General features: G+C 34.9%; 1 protein-coding gene across 3 annotated transcripts in view; it reads left to right on the top strand.

Moving 5' to 3' along the window:
• Pde4d (phosphodiesterase 4D) overlaps positions 1 to 14,241 on the top strand; it is a 514,775-nt gene that overhangs the window by 258,509 nt on the left and 242,025 nt on the right. Inside the window, exon 1 of one of the 3 annotated variants that reach the window (XM_077800281.1) lies at positions 2,454 to 2,528. The exons of the other annotated variants lie outside the window; for them this stretch is intronic. Within the exon in view, the coding sequence (XP_077656407.1) occupies positions 2,464 to 2,528 (65 nt within the window). The 5' untranslated portion in view covers positions 2,454 to 2,463. Of the gene's footprint in view, positions 1 to 2,453; positions 2,529 to 14,241 lie in introns of those variants that run through there. 3 annotated transcript variants of the gene reach the window in all.

Genomic DNA, 14,241 nt, shown 5'->3' with positions numbered 1-14,241 from the left:
GGGAGACCGGGGAACACAGGGCCAATTATTTCTGGAGAGCTTAACATGACATTCAGACATGGTACTCTGTGATCATTGTCATTTTCCTTCTGATAAGGCAACAAAAGACAGCTGGCAAACCTTCCGTGGGAGAGAACAGTGTCACAGATAAAAAGAAGTTGCTTTGTTTTATGTGCTTGCACATTTTCTTTCTTTTACCACATTAAAATTCTAAGGAGAAAAAAGTCAAATCTCTCTTACGTTCTCCTCTCCCGAATGAATACCTCCGAAACCTTCTTTGGAATTTGTAAAAAATATGTGATAAATTAAACTTCCTTAAAGAGACAGCAAGATTCTAAATGTGGGTCAGAACTAAGAAGGTGCGAATGTCCTTGGGCAATCATAGGAAAACAGAAAAACTTAAAGAGATAACTATGTGGGAATCAATTTATTGGCATTTACCTCGAGAAGCCTGAAACTCAAAAGAAGACTAAATCACAAATGCACCTTGAAGTGTGACCAGGGGAAAAGTAGAGGGTTTGTTTTAATAAGCAGCTGGAGCCTCTGGCGGATGCCTTACTACATTAATTTTCCAAGTTGTTTGGGTGTGTCACCACTACAGTCCAACATCCTGTCTGCAAATGCTAAATAAATACCAAGTTCACATCAGACTAGAGAACCAACACACTAACTAATGTCATTGACAGAATCAGAATGCTTAAATTATTTTTCAGTTGATAATTCACATTCAAAATAATTGAAGTTGGCACACACAGAGGAATATCTATGCTTTGTACAAATGTCAGAGGGGCAGACAGGATAGCCAAATATTTCTTGTTAGGAGGGATTGGAATCAACTTAGATTATATGTACTCTAATAGAACCGCTTTTATTTCAGATGTAGGATGTGGGGGCAGGTATTGGTCTGGAAAATGAGATGCTAACATGATGTAAAGCTTCATTGTTTACTGAAGAGCTGTTCAGAATTAGCAAACTTAGAGTCTTTGTGTATACAAATCAATGAAATTTGCATCATTTAAAGAAATAAGGTTTAAAAAACATTGTGAAAGGGAACAGTCTCAGTACGTGCAGCCACTTGTCCAGCAAGAACACATTTGGATTTTTCCCGCTTGAACATTTCAGCACCTCCTGATGGAAGGATGCCTATTACACTTAGCTGAATTTTTAAGAATCAGTTTTCAGGGCTGGGTTTGTGGCTCAGCAGTACAGCGTGCACCTAGCACATGTGAGGCCCTGGGTTCAATCCTCAGCACCACATAAAAATAAATAAAAAATAAAGGTATTGTGACCAACTATGACTTAAAAAAATAAAAATATTTTAAAAAGAATCAGTTTTTATCTCTACAACCAACCCCCAAATTTGAAGCATTTTATTAAAATTTGATTAAAATGAACTGCCAAGTCCTCAAGTCCTCTCAACTTTGCTCTTGATGAGAATTTTAGTTTTCAGTGTTTCAATTTGGTACTTTGAGAAAATATCTTCTTTTTTTTTTTTAATGAATAAAAAACTCAATGGAAAGGGGTGTGTTCCTCATAAAGGTGCTCATGGATTTTACCCATATAACACAGACAACTCATTTTCTAGAGGAGGAAACAGTTTTACAAGTTTTGAGAGGTCTCCTGTCTGCTTGGCTGGTTTATAGTTCTGGACTGGAGCTGGTCCGCCCCTTTCTTTGTAAGTTTCAGCAATTGACCAGGCCAGACTGAGCGCTGCTTTTTTTTTTTTTTTTTTTCCTTTCTCACTTCCCTGCGATGTTTTGAACTGCCTTCTTACAGACGTCATTTGGCCCTTGAGGAATAGTTTCTCCCCCCGGACAGATTGAGTGATAGTTCTCATTCACAAAGGCTTGGAGTCAGATTCTTTAACAGGGGACACACTGGAGATTACGTTGGCAGGTAAACCAGCCCACCCAATCCACACTGGAGAGCTTTGTTCCTTCCCTAATTTCTTTGCTCCACCTAGAAGACTGCTTTCCTGTGCTTGCCCTGAAATGAAACTTCTCTGACAGCTCTCCGTGTTCCAGTCCTCCCCGTCATTTTCTTTTCCTTTCCCCTCTACCTGGGTAGTTTCAGTGCTGGAAACCTTTAACCTGTTATTATGGAATTGCTAAAAAGAGATCAAGTGACACTTTCACTATGCTGGTTTCCCCTGTGACCCAGATGAAGAATAGATTCAAAATTCAGTTCCTCTCTTGGCAATACAAGACAGAGAAGAAACTGTCACTTCTGAACAGCCTAGTACTGGAGTAAATTCAGTATGAAAGAGGAACGCACTCCTGCTGCTGAGAACCTCCCGGATGAGCTGGACTGAGGGCAAGAGGTGGATTCCCAGAAAAGTGAATTGCTTCAAGCAGCCTCTCTTGGAAATGGATTATATTTAAAATCATCTTTGAAGAAAGACAGCTGAAATGTATTAATTAGAATATTTGAAAAGATATTTTTTTTTCTTTTTCCTTCCCCAAAATGAGCATTATTATGAAGCCAAGATCCAGGTCAACAAGTTCACTAAGGACAACAGAAGCAGTTTGGTAATGTGCCTTTTTTTCTCATGATTCTCCCTCTTTCCCTTTTAAGACATAATATATGAATATGTTGTGAGTAATTGATGTGCGGTGTGAGATGTTAAGGTTTTGTGAGAAAGAAGACAGTATTCTGCTTTATTCTCTATTTTGCTTTGTATCTTGTCTGCTGTATCCAAAGAGGTGTACACATTTTGTTGTTGTTGTTGACTCCATGTGGACTGTAGCCATTTATCTGGTGATAATTTTTAAAGTAGGAAAGACACTGGCAAATATAGTGGGAATTTTGAAAATGAAGACTTGTCATTTTTCGTAGTCTGATTTGATTTCTGGTTTTCTCTTTTTTTTGCTTGCTGCAGGCAGGCTGGAAGTTGACAGTCTGTGCTTGTCTTTGCAAGTAATACTTTGGCTGTTGGCATAGATATTTAGGAATTAATAATGCTATGTTTCTTTAAATATATAAAACCACCTGAATAGCAAACTATATGGCTAAATCTGTATCAGATCACTTATCATTAAATCATCTCTCTTGTTTTGTTTTGTCATAATAATATTCTCTACTAGTTATATTTTGGGTAATTTTAATATTTTCACCATAATGAAATGTATATTCACTCTCATTTATTCTATTTCCCCAATACTTGTTTCATATGCTCGTAAGTATATGATCCTTAAGGAAAATTTCCCAAGAAAGTATCTTCTGGTCTTAAATAGCTATTTATAGAATATTTGTATGGTTATTTCAGAGGTTAATCTTATTTTGTTTGTCTTAGTGATTTAAATAAACAACTAAGCTCATCTCTAAAATATAAATCATCAGGTTTCAGAAAAGGAAAATAAAAGCAATGATTAAGAGCCCCTGATCAGGGACAGGATTAACAGGCAAGCAAAATCTGTTATGCATTATATGAGTGGCCAAATGTATATCTATATACTCAGATTATTTGCTAAAGAAATTCAGATTGTGTTTATGTAAGTGGGTACTTGTTTGCTGTTTATATACTAGTACTTTATGGTGGGCTGGAATCAAGAATAGTACCTCCAGTAGAATTTCCATGAGTTTTAATATATTATAGATGTAAATTTGTTTTTTATAATATTTGCCATTCCTTATAAAAGAATACATGCAGTAATTCTTCGAATTTATTGAAAAAATATTTGCATGTGCAAATATATTTGTAAGGTCCTTTCTTGTAAAACAAAAATATTGGGGAATCCTTAGAATTCTTTTTAAAATTTCATAGCTAATGTAAATCTCTGAAATGAGTAATCAGAATTCATAAAATTAGGGAATTTTTCTCATTTGATGATTTATATGTTTCTTATGTGAAAAGATCTGATACTAAAACAATAGTATTTAACTAATCTATTTTCCTTATTGCCTAAATTGCTGGGAGACTTATTTTCAAATTCTGACCCCTATTGGCAATAATTAGTTCATTTAGGGACTAATAATGTTGACACCCTGCACATGTCAGAGATTGTCATATTCACTTATCCTACAACTCTTCTACTATTTCAAATTGTATGAGTTATTTTCATGAATACGTAGAGCCATGTTAGGGTCAGAATGATTTTTGTATAAAAAATAAATTTCTCTTTTTATGTTAATGATTCCTAGATGTAACTGCACACTACAGAAACCGCGCTACTTGTTAATATTACTTCTTATTTCATAATATAATTTCTTGGGTGTATCTCTGTGGCTTTCAAATAATTTGGCCTGAGGTGATAATAAGTTTTTAATTACAGATTTACCATTTGTTATGCTTTTTTTCCATTCAAAAAGTATACACACTTGTTATATTTATTTATCTTTATATATGGTGAACTCACTAGGATTATAGAGTAGCTATATTCTACCTTCAAATTCAATATTCTACCTTCAAATTCTCTCTTAGAGAAAATACATATTTGTGTGTATAGACACACACGTTTACTCAATTAACAAACAAACACAAAAGCAAACATCGGCACTCTTACTCTGTACCTCTGCACACAAAGCCAAAAGCCTTAAGAGCTCAGCTGGACAATGTTTTCCCACTAGAGTTTCTATTCTAATATCTCATCCACCTGCACACCTCCCATTCCTTTCCAAACACCAAAGCCTGCTTTACTCTTATGCACAGTTAACATCCCACAAAAGACACCTACTGGTTTATCATGTCTCTCTTTTTAATTTTTTTTTAAATTTTCATTCTGCTCTTCAGAATAATTTGTTCTCAGGAGCCCAAAGTTTTGCTTTACCATCTTAATTCTAGTTCTGTAAATCCATCTTCTATTCCATTGGCCCACTTTCTGCATCTGTCTGCATCATTCCTCTGGGAGGTCCCAAAACCAAACAGTGCCTTTGGGAGTCTATTACATGTCTTCTTCAAGAACCCAGTGGTTTGCGTTACTTCTTCTTTACTTTTTTTCCCTCTTTTTTTCTATCAAATACCATAAAATTTCATCCATATTAACTTTCTTTAAAACCTTAATTAAGTTTCGATGGCACAGTCATATTTTTAAAGGGATTTCACAACAAATTTCTAATGATATTTCACATTCTTCCTCTTAGTTCATCTTCTGAAAAAGTCAGGTTTAGTTATCATTATTTTACAAATTTCAAAACATGAAATACAAATAATCTTGAAATTATTCTCTCTCTTTTCTTGTAATATAGGTGTCACAAAATTTGAGCTTATATAATAAGGTATATAAGAGATTGCTTCTATTCATTCAGTAGTTATTTATTGATACTAAAATATGGCCAGGTTCTAACAGAAAGTGATGATGGCATTTATTTTAAGCATTTCCTTGAAAGAGTTGCATGCATGAGATGGAGAAAAAAATTAATGTGTATTTTTGTGGGCACAAAGAATAAAATTAACAAATATACTGACTTAAAGGCATTGTTTGCTTTTCTATTTCCATTGTTTCAGTAACAATATTCTACCTTCAAATTCTATAGAAGAAAGTAATGACATTGCCTTTCCATAAATATTTGCATATCACATGGCTCAAATTTTGATATCTGTATAGGGTTTTCCCATTTACAAACATATTTCAGGGCTGTTTCTCACTAATCTAATTAAGACACATGATTTAATTTAAGTAAAAAAGTTATTAGCCTCACAAATATAAATGTAAAGAGAACTTTGGTTAAAAAAAAATGGACTTTGTTCTTTCCTGCTGCCAGAATATTCAGCTTTTAGGATTCACTTGTTATATTTAAGATTATTCATTATGTAACCTGGGGAAAAAAAGATCTGCTGCTCTCCAAAATATGACTGCAGCTTTTTTTGTTTTGAAGCAGATTTTCAAATGAAATAAAATATGTAAAAATTGTACTTAGGTTTATAAGCAAAGAACAAAATCTGGGAGACTTAATTCCAAGCTTTTGGTAGTAGTTACTGTTTAGGGGTAAAAAAAGGTAGAAATGCTGGTACTGGAAAATTTCTTTTTGTCACTCTATTCCTATATTATTTGACTTTTTTTATCAAGGAAGTATTATAAATGTACATTATTAAAAATATTACTATTTGTGCATATTAGTAAGTTCATCTTTATATGTATAGTTTAGTGTAAGTGTGTATGTGTGTGTGTGTGTGTGTGTGTGTGTGTGTGTGTATAATCATTAAAAATAATTTACTCAAGAGTCCAAAATGTAAGTATTTTGGTACTGGGAAGATACAATTTTCTTGAATAACTTCCAGCTCAGACCAATAAATAATTGCTTTTTTTTATGATTACCTTTCTCCTCCTATGGTTGTAAAAATCCACATAGGTGAGCATCCTTATTTTGGCCTTAAAATCACAGTGAAAAATATTTGCCTAGGCTACTGTGACTGGTTTTTATAGTTGAGAGTAAAAAAGATATAATCTGTTGGTGGGAAAATTACTCATAACCCCAAATCCAATACTCAACTCTTCTCATTTTCAACTTAACCTTTGTATCTTAAATAGTTGTATATACTATTTCTGTACTCTGATTCTTCACTCAACATAACACTCTTTTTTCTAAGAATAATTTGTCCACTTTTTGTTTTACAGAGTGTCATTTATGAGAACTCTGTGGAGAATTTTATGTACAATGTATTATTTAGATTTTATAACAACATTGAAAGGTGGAATTGTTAATCCACATTCTATAGAGTAGAAAATGAGTCTATTAGATGAAATATATTAGGTAAGGGCCATGTAACTAGTAACTGCCAGAGAAAACTGGAGATAGAATCCAAATCTTTCTTCTCCGAAGCAAAAGCAAAGGCTCTTTTCAATTCAGCATGTTGTTCCCCTCTACTGTGTATATTATTTATATTATTGTCATTTTTCTCCCCTGGAAGTACTTGGAATTGAACCCAGGGGCACTTCTTTACTACTGAGTTATATCCCCAGACCTTTAAATTTTTATTTTGAGACAGGGTCTCACTAAATTGCCCAGACTGGCCTCAAACTTGTGATCCTTCTGCCTCAGCCTCCTGGGTTACTGGGATTACAGGTGTATAACACCATGCCCAACTATAATTTCATTTTTGATAACTGAAAAATTGTCTGTCTTGTGAATATATCTAAATACCCTGCAATATGTGGAAGTTGTCTTTTTATACGTATGATATACTATTAAAGTTTAAGGCTCTGTTTGTTGTTGAAAAATTTCGGTTCAATAGATACTTGTAATTATAGATTTTATGACATTATATTCTCTACTGCTAGCAAGTAAGCTCCTCTGTGTCCTACAATACAGTATACAGAATAAGGACATCGTTCCTTAAGTCTGGGGGATATTAAAAACATTCATAGAAATGAAATGTATAAGTACAGATATAGAAACACAAATAAAATGATAAAACATACACTGCGTTTTTACCTTTGCTCCCACCCCAAATCTAATCCCTGTCCATGCAGTACCTCCAAAGAGCTAGGTCCCAAGTAGCTTGTTTGAAAACCACCAAGCTAGTAACTACTAACATCATGCATAGTATTATTCTCTGTATGTGTATCTTCTGGATAGTCATTTGTTTTTTGGGGTATCCCTGCAGAGACTGAGATAAAGTGGCAGTTAATTGAACTACTTAAGGAATTTAAATAACAATAATTTAAATACCTCTGCTTTATAAGATCTTACAGTTAAGGAATATTTCTCATTTCTGAAAAATCACAGGAAAGTTGAAATTAAATAATTAGTATCTATTAATTTTCTTTGGCTTCTTTTTTTTTTTCAACTTTAAACTTGTCTGGGAGGAGGAAATCACTGCTCATTAAGTATAATGCATTACTGACAGTTCAGGAATTCAGCCTGGCGATTTGTAAGGAAATGCTGAATTAATATTGAATTCACCACAAGAAAGATGCTTTCCACCCCTCCCCCCCGCAGGGCATTTCAAACTGGGTTCTCCATCCCCTTTTTCTATCATGTCACTGGTGATTAAAGGTCATAAGTAATATTGCGTCATGCAGCCCTCTGCTGGTGACTCTGCATTCCGTGGGGTCTGCATCAATACAGTTGTCTCTTTTTTATGTGTGCAGCAGTATTTCTAACTGCACCCTTCTTTGCCCCTGACCTTGAGCGTGTGATAATTTTGAATCTATAACTTGCCTTTCAGCAGAGGTAAAGGACTAGCCCATTTACTAGGTCCACTGTCATTCATTCCCATCATAGAGTGAGCTTTATTGAATTAGAAGGAATGAGGACATGAGTGTGATAGTGACAATAGGAATGACTGGTCACAGAACCACCCAGTTGTTGCTCGTAAGATTCAGGAGATTCCACTATGAAGCTGAAGAGGAAGAATATTGAGATTTTCAGGGAGTTTTTCATTTTCCTCAGAGAAAAAAATGCCTGAGGGATACATAGGAATATTCTGAATACCACTCACACTTACTAAACAAGAAGAATTGCCAAAGCCTGCATAAAGGCAAGGAGACTGGTATAGGGATGGAAGGGAATAAATTAAGTTGGGGAGGAAGATAGTCATGAAGAAAGCTCCATCTCAAACAAAATCCAAAGCAGATTTCCCTGACCCTATGGAGATGATACATCTTCTTAAGATACAGTACAGGGGTTGGAGATGCATTACAAAATGACAGTAAGAGGTAAGGTATACTTTAGCCAAAAATACCATACCATTCTGGGGTAAAGACCTGCAGGAAGGCTGGGGTAGCACAGGGGCACACAGAGAGAGAGAGAGAGCCTTGGTAAAGTGCTATTAGATGTATTTGGGTAGAGATAACTAGTTGAGCCTGTGTTGGGGATTTGTCTCAGTTCTCAAATTACCTAGCTTTGTGGTCAAGTTTGGCCTACACTGGGAAGAACTTCAAAAGAGTGTAGAGTAGGGAGAATCCCAGAGCCTGGAGATGTGGTTTCTTAATACAGCAGGGGAAGCATACATGATAAGTGTTTATTAATTACCCTCAGCCTCTTTGGGGGATGGGCTCTCCCAGGAGCATCTTGGGTGATGGTGAGGATGTGAATGGGAGAAACTGGCAAGGGGCTAAACTGTCATTCAGAATAGAGATTAGAAAAATGCAAGGGAGGATTTCAAGGGAAGATCTGGAGAAGTCTGGTCAGAGAAGAAGGAAGATTCTAGACACGCTAATATAAGAACTCCAGCCTATTCTGAACCAGATATTTACATTCTAGGGCCTTAACCTATTAAATCATATTGTCAACTTATGGGCAAACGTTGCCATTAATGTGCTTGAATTAGAGGATGTTTCCTCCTCATCTCAGCCCTGTGAATTCTGTCATAGAATATGGGGAGGCAAATGCAAGTCTTTCCATTTCTCTATTCCATATGACCGAAAACCAGAAATGAGAAAATGAGAAAGTAGTTGTAGAATGCATACCAGAGATTACAGCTTATAAAAAGTAGTCCTGATATCTTAAACCCACACAGTTAGAAAGTTTTGGTTACACCTAATAAAATTTTCTCTTGCTTAAATTTTAGCCCATTTTCTCCTAGTTCTCAGTAGATACAGCAATAGTGCATCTATAGATAAGTGAACTCTTTTATGTAATTTGAAAATTGCTATTTAGTGTTCTTGGACATTTTTCCATTTTCATAGTGTGAAATATTCAGTCTGAATTGTAAAGTAAACGCACCAGTGTGACTTGTTAAAAGAAATGTTTCATTAAAGATAATTTTGTTATGTAATTGTCTTTACACCCCCACAGAAGAGTGCTCCCATCATACTTAATTCTCCTTCCTATTCAAAATACATTCAAAAAGAGAAATTCAGCTTCTTAATTAACTTATATGACGCATTTATGTACATATAGAATCCAAAGATTATAATTTCCAACATCCATGATGTCATTCCATTGCAATGTGATAGAATTTTTTCTTTATGTCAAGGAATTTATATGACTGACATTCCTTTGCCAAGTCACTGCAAAATGTGTCAACTTGTAACCAGTGGCATTCCAACATTGAATAAGTCATTGCTGACTGTCATATATTTCTTTGATACTACAGCTTTGTTACGTGGCGGCCATTAACCCATTTGTAGCCAGATAAAGAGCTAGCTAGGGGACAGCATTTCCTAAATCTGTAGCAGTATTTGGAGCAGTAACCTTAGTAATGACAATGGATACAGTGTATTGAACATCTGTTTGTCAAACATTGAACTTGTTACTGTATACAGTTGAGTTCATTTCATCCTCAAAGCAACTGTATCAAATTACACTAAAGTCATACAGCTTGTAAAATCATGGTGCTGCAGGAAAACCTTGGTCTGTGGAATGTTAAATCCCACTGTGTTATTGCTGCTATTGCTCTTGTTGGCTTGTTTGCTTTGCTGTACTATCTAAACTAGTTTATCTGCACATGCTGATTTTACCTACTGGTATTGCTAAAGTTAATAGGCTTCTACTTAGACCTTTTCTTCTGTCCTTGATAGTTCAAGCTTCTTTTGATATGTGCATATAAAAACATGTTTGCCTTTGGTATTTGTCTACTTCCTCTCCCATGATTTGCATACAAGCCTTCAACCAGGGACCCTAGAGATGTGTTAAGAAATAGAAGATGGACTTTGACACAGTTGCATTCCTTAGAGATCTAGCTAGTTCCTGACTCACTTAGCTTAGTGACCCTCTGCCTCTGGTCAGACTATAAATTGCACTGTTTTGTTCCTTTCGGGCGTTTGACCAGTTTGTAGGACCATAAATTCTTTTAAATGAGTAGAACCACAGAGCATAACCTATAATATAATTCTCCCCACCCCTAACCCCAATGTGCAACTGGCCAAGTTTTGCTAGTCTTTAACATTTCTGGTCAAGTAAGATCAAGAATAACTGTTAGAAACAATGTCAGTGTTTGAGCCGTAAAAAGTTTTTGAGTTTTAAAAACTCAAATATAAATTTGAGGTCAAACAGAGCTGAAAACGAGTTCATCAGACAAATGTATGAAGGACAGTCCTGTCATAATTTGTGTTGGATTTGAGTGTAATTTTTTTAAACTTATTGCTGGGAAATTAACTAATGCATAGCAATTCATCAATGATACTGTCAGGTCTTTTCTGCCTCTCTAAACCTCCTTCTCATCTAGGCTGGAAGCACATTCTTGGTTGTATAATTCATAGATCAATATTTATAAATACATAGTTCATAGATTGTTATTCACAACATTGTTCATAGATTCATAACATTTATATCATTCTTAGAAAATTATTTATAGGTTATTATTTCACAGATCCATAGATGAGTCTCATCTTTCTTACCAGACCACATACTGGGCAGGGATTCTCTTTAACTTACCCTTCCACCTTAATTCAGCAAAAAAAAGGGCTTAAGCCACTTTCTACATCCTACAGCCTGGAATGATACTTCAGGATAAGCCACACATCCACAGGGTGTGAATGTCAAGAATGCAGTAGATTGGTGAGAGAAGGCAATTTGCATTCCACAGTCACTGGCATCTACTTATTTTATTATGAATAGTTACCCCAAAATGTGTAAAAGCATTACTTTGTTATAATTACAACCATACATTGGGGTAAGAGTTGCAAGTGAAGGTGGAGTAAACCAACTTGGGGACAGGAAGTGGACCACAGAAGATTCCCTGAATCTTTTGATGGGAAAAAAAATTACCTATTATTTATCTGAATCCCGTTGTTAGAAAGGAATGTAACTGTATATGAATCAGTGTTTCTAGAATAATATAAAAGACACACACACAAAAGAAAACTTGCTGTTAGCAAACATGCCATTATAAAGTTATAATTGAGAATATTATTTTATATGCATAGGTATGAAATTATACCCTTACTTAAAATTATGAGTGAAATTTCTCCATAACTGTAAGGTCTTTTTCATGTATATAATAAAAGAAATAGTCCCGTGTGTAAAACCAAGATGGCTAACCTTCTTAATCTAAGGGTGAACTCTCATAATTAGTTTCAGCTACACTGAATTGATATACTGAGAGCTGCCTTGGGCTCAGAGATAAAAAGTACTTTCATGAATTCATGATATTTATCCAACAGCAGAAGGACAGATTGTGGCTGTTTGCCACTTAAATGGCTCTGGTGATCTCATGATAATTCTATGTATGTAAACTTGCTATTAAATGTGAGTGCAGATAAAGTTGCTATAGCAGAAGCAGAATTTCTACATGTATCAAATGTGTATGTATAATTTTTGACATAGCTTTGTATATTTGTCACCCATATTTTGTGTAAGTATAATAAACATAAGGACTCAATAGTCTCACCAGAAACCAAAAATTACCTTGTTCCTCTTTAAGCCACTTCCCATCCCCATAGAGGTAACAATGATTCTGATTTCAAAAATCACAAGTTATGATTATCTCCTTTTGAGTTTTGTATAAAAGCAATAAGATAGCATGTATTATTTTGTGTTTGGCTATTCCCTCCAGCCTATTGCAAAATGATGTCTGAGAGATTATCCTTGTTTATGTGTATGTGGTTCATTCATTCTCACTGATGAATGGTTAATTAACTTTTGTTGGAGATATGAATTCAGGGTAAAAATGGGTTAGCAAACTGTTTAAATCATAATTTTGTATGTAACACTATATGAGCATTTAAACCCGTTTTCATGGGGCTGAAGGTGTAACTTAGTGGTAAATCACACACTTAGCATGTGGTGAAGTTTTTGGTCCACACACCAAAAAAAAAAAAAAAAGAAAGAAAGAAAGAAAAAGAAAGAAAAGAAAAACTGGTAACAAAACTCCATTGTCCTTTTAGAATAATCGTTTGAATATATAATTTAATATCTACACTCTGTTGCTTGCTTAGATTCACGCTCAATGAACATTTCTTCTGGGAAGCCTTCCTAAACTTCCCCATCCAGAATGAAAACTCCTTTCTCTGTGCTCTCCTGAAACCTTATGTATTTCTGTTATAACTCTGTTTTAATGTTGTTATTTGTGCAGTATAGTTATTTATAGTTTTGAGCTTTATTTTGTCATATGCATACATGCATGAAATATAATTTGCTCCATTACAATCACCAGTATTTCCACTTTCCCTCCTGTCCTTACTTCTACTGGTCTTCCTTATATTTATTTATTGTTTTTAAAATGCTTTTATTAAATCATTAGAGTTACAAACGATTTTGGTGTTCACTGTGACATAATCGCATATACATGAAATATAAGGTGCTCTATTTCAGTCCCTACTATTTCCTCTTTCTCTCTTCTCCTTCCTCTCCCTTTCAACTTCCTCTACTCTTCTAGTTTTCCTTCCGCTTATTTATTGTTTTACAATCGGTGCATTAAAGATGTACACAAAGATGAAGTTCACTGTGATACATTTGTATATGTACATGGCATAATTTGGTTAATTTTACTCTGTGGTTCCTCCCTTTTCCAGTCCTCTCTCCTCTTGGATCTTCTTCCTCTAATCTACTGAAATTCCTTCTATTTTTAGGGGTCTCTCCCTTCCCCCACCCCTTATTTTGCTCTAGCTTCTGCATATGAGAGAAAACATTCAACCCTTGACTTTCTGAGTCTTACTTATTTCACTTAGCATGATGTTTTCCAGTTCCATTCATTTATCAACAAATGACATAATTTCATTTTTCTATGCTTGAGTAAAACTCCATTGTGTGTATATACACCACATTTTCTTCATTCATTCATCTGTTGACAGGCTGGTTCCATAGTCTGACTATTGTGAATTGCATTGCTATAAACAATGATTGGTGTGCCTATATCACTAAGGTATACTCATTTTAGTTCTATTGGATAAATAATAAGGAGTGGGATAGCTAGGTCATATGGTGGTTTCATTCCTACTATTATGAAGAATCTCCATACTGCTTTTCTCTCTGTTATAACTCTTAAAACATTGCACTTATTGTCTGTTGTCTCTCTGTAACCTTGTGATAGGATAGACTGGGTTTATTCATCTTTGTTCAGGAAAAAGTCCCTATTTCCAGCACAGTGCTTACACCATTTTGAGAATTTAGTATCTGTCTGTACAGGAACAGGAGAACCATGAATTTTTCTGTATTACAAATAAAATTATAATCTGCTTTTATTTCTTTAAACTAGATGGCACTTAGCTTGAGTTTGTACTGGTGTGTCTTAGAATTACTCTCTATGGCAGGAAGTTGGAAGATCTAGGAAGATTTGCTTATTTCCTGGGTCTTTCCAAAACCTTTAGTTTACCACCTCTAGTGGGAATTCTTGTCTCAACACAGTTCTCTAAATACCTTCCATCCCCTCATATATTTCCATTTTAGAATCTATGCTTTCTAGTTTCCCTCAACATA

This window comes from Urocitellus parryii, chromosome 1 (genome assembly GCF_045843805.1).
Source record: "Urocitellus parryii isolate mUroPar1 chromosome 1, mUroPar1.hap1, whole genome shotgun sequence".
In the NCBI taxonomy this organism is placed as follows: domain Eukaryota; kingdom Metazoa; phylum Chordata; class Mammalia; order Rodentia; family Sciuridae; genus Urocitellus; species Urocitellus parryii.
This window is presented reverse-complemented; position numbering and strand designations above follow the sequence as displayed.